This window comes from Acomys minous (assembly GCF_964271855.1).
Source record: "Acomys minous genome assembly, chromosome: 1".
Classification (NCBI taxonomy): Eukaryota; Metazoa; Chordata; class Mammalia; order Rodentia; family Muridae; genus Acomys; species Acomys minous.
Window position 1 is genome coordinate 175200229 of NC_140483.1, and position 6925 is coordinate 175207153.

At 45.4% G+C, this 6925-nt stretch overlaps 1 protein-coding gene across 1 annotated transcript in view; it reads left to right on the forward strand.

Moving 5' to 3' along the window:
- SH3GL2 (SH3 domain containing GRB2 like 2, endophilin A1) overlaps positions 1 to 3058 on the forward strand; it is a 169109-nt gene extending 166051 nt beyond the window's left edge. The window contains exon 9 of the mRNA XM_084779129.1: positions 1494 to 3058. Within this exon, the coding sequence (XP_084635255.1) occupies positions 1494 to 1693 (200 nt within the window). The 3' untranslated portion in view covers positions 1694 to 3058. The remainder of the gene's footprint in view (positions 1 to 1493) is intronic.
- The last annotated feature ends 3867 nt before the right edge of the window (positions 3059 to 6925 follow it).

The window sequence follows — 6925 nt, forward strand, 5'->3', positions numbered from 1 at the left end:
TCTCCCCTGAGGAATACTGATGTGTACCCACTAGTCCAGTCTCTGCCTTATCAGGGCCATTGCCAAGTACCCATGTACAAATCAGACCCAAGGTTTCTGCTCAGGCATTTCCAACTGTGGGACTGTCGTGGTCTAATAAGTGGGAATCCACCTGACACTAGATATGACTTTTTAAGGATATACAAGTGTATCCCATTTCTCCTGTATCCCCCATGGTTGACTTAGAGCAGGAGAAAGTGTTTTTAAGATGCTGTCATGGAACGAAGAAGAAGGGGAAGTCTAATGCTCCGCCCACAGCTCACAGTGCCCAGTGCTGCCCAGTGTGGCCCTCACCATGTGAATTACCTGTGAATGCACTTCTCCTTGCCCAGAAACAAGACCTATATTTCACTTTTCATTTGGTGACTTCTCTAAAGTTAAAAAAAAAAAAAAAAGAATGAATTATACTGCTTCCCTTTTAAGACATCCAGTTAGTGTGGGGCCCACTGGCACTTCTCTATGTTCATGTTTATGTACATGCTGTATTAATATGTTTCCTCATTCAAAATAGATCAGTTTTAAGATACAGCTCATTCCTTATTAATTTATGCACTGTGCATTGTACTATTCTTTTTTTAAAAAAATAAGTTCTGCATGTGACACTTTTTTAAAAAAAAATCTATTTTGGTTTTTTGAGACAGGGTCTCTCTGTGTAGCCTTGGCTGTCCTGGACTCACTTTGTAGACCTGGCTGGCCTCGAACTCACAGCAATCTGCCTGCCTCTGCATGCTGTGGTTCTTACCCAGTACTTGTTATGTATATTGCACACCAATTTACCAAATATAGATTATGATTTTTTTAAAGCTTTATCATTTAATAGACACAATCTCTTGAAGAAAATTCTACTGTTAACTCTAATTCTGGATGAAGAAGCAAATAGAATGAGTTGACCAGGTCCCACAGAGTCAAAGCCTTGGGCCGAGTGCTTTGTGTGGTTTTGTTTTCTCCATGTTATAGCCGTCTCCAAGAATCCGGAACTGTTAGTTTTGAAGAATGAGAACTGACCTTTGATTCTGAGGTTTTGAGTATTATTGTCTGTGTAACTAATTATTCTCTCTTGGATATGAATATATGTAAAAATACTAACATGGATGGATTTGGCTGTGTCTATATAATTAACCTTCATCTAATTACAAACTCCTAAGCCATCGCTTTGGCATCTCCCAACACTGTCAGGAAGATAGGCCTGATAAGCTCTGTTATAATTACCAAAAGTAGATGGAACCGTTTTTCATCCTGGAGATAGCAAGCAGGAACATTCAGCGACTCGTAAAGCTCTAACAGGGCACGGGAGACAAAGATACTGAGGGTAGAGGGAGATGAGTGAAGGGGGAAAGGGAACAGAAAGCCTCGGGCGGGGGGTGGGGTGGGGGGGGGGTCGAGGAGGCGGACAGGCAGTACTGCTGGTTAAATACCCTGTGACTGTTTATGTTCTCTCTGCCTCTGGTTCTCAGGTGTGCAAATGGACCAGCCCTGCTGCCGAGCCCTGTACGACTTTGAGCCTGAAAACGAAGGGGAACTGGGTTTCAAAGAGGGCGACATCATCACCCTCACTAATCAGATTGATGAGAACTGGTACGAGGGGATGCTTCATGGCCAGTCTGGCTTCTTCCCCATCAACTATGTAGAGATTCTGGTTGCTCTGCCCCATTAGGACCTTTCCTAGCTGGCTCACCTCCTTCTGACCCAGATAGTTGAGTTTAACCACTGCTTTGGTAATGCCGCTTCCAACACATCATGAATGCAGGCCGCAGTGGATGAGTCACCAAGCCCACACGTGCCCTGGGTTGACCCGTGTGCTCCTACAGGAGACATGGTGATAGATGGTATCTTCCATGGCCAGTGGGCCTGGCACATGCTTTAAACACCATCCGAGACTAGCCAGTGGCCACAGAACTGCTTTTTACACTGTTCTCAGGAGGCTGTGGCTCCTATAATATGTCTCTGAGCCACATCACGGACACACTCTCCTCCTCGCTGAAGATATTGTCTCTCACCCAAGGGCATCTCAAGGTCTCCAGTTCTCCACTTACAGAGGAGGAAGTCCTTTGTGTTGCACTTTCCCTTCCTAAATATGTGAGTCACAGAACTGTTGGTGAAAATATCCCCCACCAGCAAATTGTCTGCTGGTCTAAGCAACGTAGTCTCTTGGTGCCATCAGCAGAAGTATTAATTGCCCAAAGCACCTTCTTCTCCTACTCCCATCTATCTATCTATCTCCTACTTTGAGACATGGCCAGGTTCTTCCCTCCCTGATGTTAAGCACTCGAGGGGGGGGGATTTTTGAGTGAGCTGGTAAACAATCCATATGTTGTTGGAAAAGAGAAAATTCTCCAGGATGAACTGGGAAGAAATCTGGTCTCCCAAGCTCAGATTCCTTGCTGTACAGAAGCTCTGTATATATGTAGCCCATTTCTGAAGAGTGCAGGAAGTGGGGGGACAGCTGTCTTCCCTTCTCTGTTGATTTACCCAGGAATCGGTCCATTTCCTGACTCCCTTTGCCACAACAAAGACATAGGAGAGAAAAAATAGTATGCATTCCTACTCCTTCATAGAGCAAGACATAGTGACCGTCGTTTCTTCTCACTTTGACCTTGTTTGTGTTCCTTGAACATCATTTGTGCGTATTCTGCCCTCAATGAGGACCAAATAAAGATGATGAGTTTGTGCTTAGCAGTTTAAGGTATGTGGCTGCGTATGCAAAACCCTTTCCCCCTCCACTCATTACTTTAATCCCCCCCAATCCCGTCTTCATTTCCTGTGTGCAGTGCTGTGCAAGCTGATCAGTGTTGGGTTTTTGGTTTTGGTTTTGGTTTCTCCTTCAGTCACGGAAGTCCTGTTAGGCACCCAGAGTTCTATTTATCTAGCTGTACAGACTCCTTCAGAGGTTTAACGTGCTGCTTCCGACGTGCCACTTGCGGTAGTGGATCATGTGGAGTGAAAGGCAAATCTTCCTGCTTAATGTATAAACTCACCATGGGAAGCATTGCTATTTCCAATAAATATTGCTGAAGATGAATCGGAGGGTTGTGCCTCTTCCTTTTTGTCAGTTCTTCGGTCTGACTGTGAGTTGGGGGCGGGGCTAAGTCTTTTTCAATCCCCATTGCCTTTGGTCCCCAGACCTGGTCCCACCCTCATCTCTAGCTTGCAGCACACAGAGCTAGTTTAGGCAGAGGCAGTAGTAATTCCAGGAAGCAGAAGAACATGGGGGCGAGGACAAGCAGAAACAGCTCCTTGAAGTTGTGTGATCTGACAAATGGACATGCCGGCGGAACACAGTCAGAAAGAGCAAAGACAATATGTTGGCCAGACTCTTGCCCTTTTTGTTTTTAGTTTTTCTTTATTTTCAGTTTGATACATCTATATAGTGAAATATCATATCTATCTTGTACTTCCTCCTTCAACTCCCCCAATGTCCCCTCCCCAACAGACCCTTCAACCAACTTCATGTCTTTAAGTCTAGTTCGTGTGACCCATGGTTCCTTGGGTGTGGGGCCATGCACCAGAGCATGGGAAACCTAACAGTGGCCACACCTTCAACGAAGAAGGTGTCTTCTTTCCCCCAAAACTATCCACTGCTAACGGCTCCTCAGTAAGAGGTGGCGCCTGCAGACAACAGGGATGGAGAGAAGTAAGTACCTTCCTAAGTTTACAACAGGAAAGAATGACCAACAGCATGTGTCCAGCTGCTGCCACAGGGGGTCAACTCTTTTTGCAGTCAACCTTTGAAAATAGTTTCGTGGTGAGGCTAATAATATAAAAATACTATTTGCCACACAGAGAAGAAGAGAAAGTGTATAATTCAGATTACAGAACAAATTAACCGTGGCTTTTCATTTGGGAAAGAAAGGTGTCTTCTATGAGATTTCACTGATTATAAATTGATCAAAACTTAAAGTGTGGTTTTGTTTATCATTAATTGGCTTTGCTACATCTTGCAATCACTTGACAGTTTTTCACACGTGAAGTTAGCTGAAAATATCCACCAGAAGCAAAGAGCTATTAGAAGCATAAAATAATCACCAAGCCAAAGGTCATGGCCTACACACAACAGGAGTTCAGAAGGAGCTGTGTGCACTCCCAGCCATGGTTTAGCCACCAGAGCATCCCCTCAGCTCTTAGGAAATGCCTTCATAGGGAAAGCACCTATTTAATAGATTCTTAACCCAAAGGGGAACTCATGAGACTCTGCACCAAATAGTAATCTCACTGTGAGTCAAGGTCAAATGAACTGGTCCATAGGATGAGAAAACAAATCACCTTGTTTCATTATTTTCCAGTTTCATTTTTCCTTGTGCATACACACCAGCCAAGACTTCCAGAAGCCTGGGGGAAAGATGGCGGGCCCCAGACTCCCACTCGAGTCCCACTCCAGCAGCTGCCTCACTGTGGCCAGGGGAGTCTGAGACACTCCTCATTGTCCTGCCTAGATTTATGTCAACTGGACACAGGCTAGAGTCATTTGGGAAGAGGAAACGTCAGTTGAGAACATGCCAGCATAGGACTGGCCTCTAGGCCAGTTTGTGAGGCATTTTCTTAATTACTGATAGATGTGGGAAGGCCCAGCCCATTGTAGCTGGTGACTTCCCTAACAGGTGGTGTTGGGGTAGACAAGTAAGCAGGCTGAGCAGGTTAGTAAAGGGCACTGCCCCATGGCTTCTGCCTCGGTTCCTACCTTGAGTTCCTGTCCTGACTCCCCCGGATGATGAACAACAGGCTATAAGATTAAATAAACTCTTCCCTCCCCAAGTTGATTTTGGTTGTGTTGTTTTCTCATACCAACAGAAAACATAAGGCAGACAAACATGAGTGCTTCCCAAGAGTCCCCCTGCTTCAAGGAGTTTTGGGGAGCATTTGGCTATATATACATATTTTAAATTATGCTATTCACAAGCATTTTCTTACCATTTTGCTTTGACTGCTCAAAAAGTTATGTCTATAGATTGATTCAGTATGATTTTACAGATGTATTTCCACCCTCACCCAAAATAATCCCAGAGACTTGTGCCGAGTATCCGCCTACCTGGATTTCCCATCTTGTGGTCATTGTTGATGCTTTCCTGGTCACTCATGTCTTGTGATGGAAGCAGAGAAATGAATGTCTACAGCAGGCAATGCTCTTGGTTGTCTGGTTTGGACTGATGCATCGGACAATTCATATTAGAGTCTCAAGGGTGCATGCTACCAGGATACAAAGCGGGATTGCAAGCCCTTCTCAACATTCCTGCATCCTGACAACAGAGATTTCCAACCCTGTCACCTAGAGGCATGCCAGCATCTTCGTGTTATGCAGGCAACCTGCCCCATCGCATACTCCAACCCATATGCCAGTGGGCTACAAGGCTACACTTGCATGATCCTGCTTATTTTGGGAAATTGTTTGATTAGTGATAGAAGGAAAATTGGCCCGAGTTGGCAACCAAGGGAGAAAGAAGGAGCCAGTTTCCTGTCACCCTGTCATGCAAATGTTTCCTATGGGATGACAGAGGGAAGCATTGTAGCGAACACAGTTCAGTTCTTGACACCAGAGTCACAGCCTTGTCTCTTGTAGGAACATCAGAGGTCTGAACGTGTGTGGGAACCAGCAAGGGCAGGAGGAGGGTAGCTTGTGAATTGGGTGAAACCTGGGGCCGACTGGCACACTATAGCCAGGCACCAAAACTTCAGTACCACCTGATATTATTATTCAGCCTTTACATTCCTCCCACACTCTTTTTCATTTATTTTTCTCTGAGGAGTTTCATGAGACCTAGATTGCCCCCTGGTGGCCAAAATACACATAACCAATTAATCCATTGAAAAGCTTGACAATTACCTCTAAATGTTGTGGGTTTGCTGCAGCAGCAGAGCTTAAGATCTCCCTTCTCCTTAGCGCATTGCTCAAGATACTGCCTCTTCAGTTGTTGGTCTTAGTAGGTCTTAGTGTCAAGCTGAAAGGTAATCTCCGGAAAGAAAACCAAGTCTTTGTTCGTTGAGGCATTGCGGAGCAGTCGTCGTAAGTATTCAGCCATTCATAGTTACTGCCTATTTACTGCCTTTTGACTGCCTCGTGCTCTGTGCCCTGTTTCCTGGGTCTTGGATGAAAAGCAGTTAACCTTGAGCAGAAGCCTTCGAGAAATTCCATCTTTGGGGACAACCATGGAAGTTACATTCAGCCTATGTCTCAGTTACTTTTCTACTTCGGCGACAAAGCAACATGACCAAGGCAACTTATAGAAGAAAGAGTTTATGTGGACTTACAGTTCCAGAGTCTGCGTCCATGACCATCGTGGTGTGGAACATGGCGCCTGGCAGGCAGGCATGGTGCGGTAGCTGAGAGCTTATATCCTGATCAGCAAGGCGGAGGCAGAGAGACTAACTGGGAAATGACATGGGTTATTGAAACCCCAAAGCCCATCCCCAGTGATACATCTCCTCCAAGGTCCTCCCTCCTATTCTTTTCCAAACAGTTCCACTGACCAGGGACAGAGTTTTCAACATGGAAAATCATGGAAACCACTACAGCAAAAGCAGTATTCTTAGAAGGAATCATTTAAAAGGCATTTTACTGAGATGCAATTTATGTATTAGTTTGCGTGCATGGCTGTCTGCCCCTCCTGTTGCCTCCATTTTCAGGAGACTTCAGACCGGTGAGTAATGCTTTCAAGTACAAATTGTGAGGCATTTTAAATGGATCAATGATACTGTTGCAACCAGCCCTCCATCTGGAGAAATATCCTCCCGTGCTCCCCTCCATGAGTCAGGCTGTGCAGCATCCCCACTGTCCACTGCACACTAACCCGGCAGGATGCAGGACAGCTTCCGGGTTCTTGACTGTCACGAGACAGCTCTCTCCACATCCATAAGTACTTTCCAGTTCACACTGGTGTCTCTCACACTCAGCCTC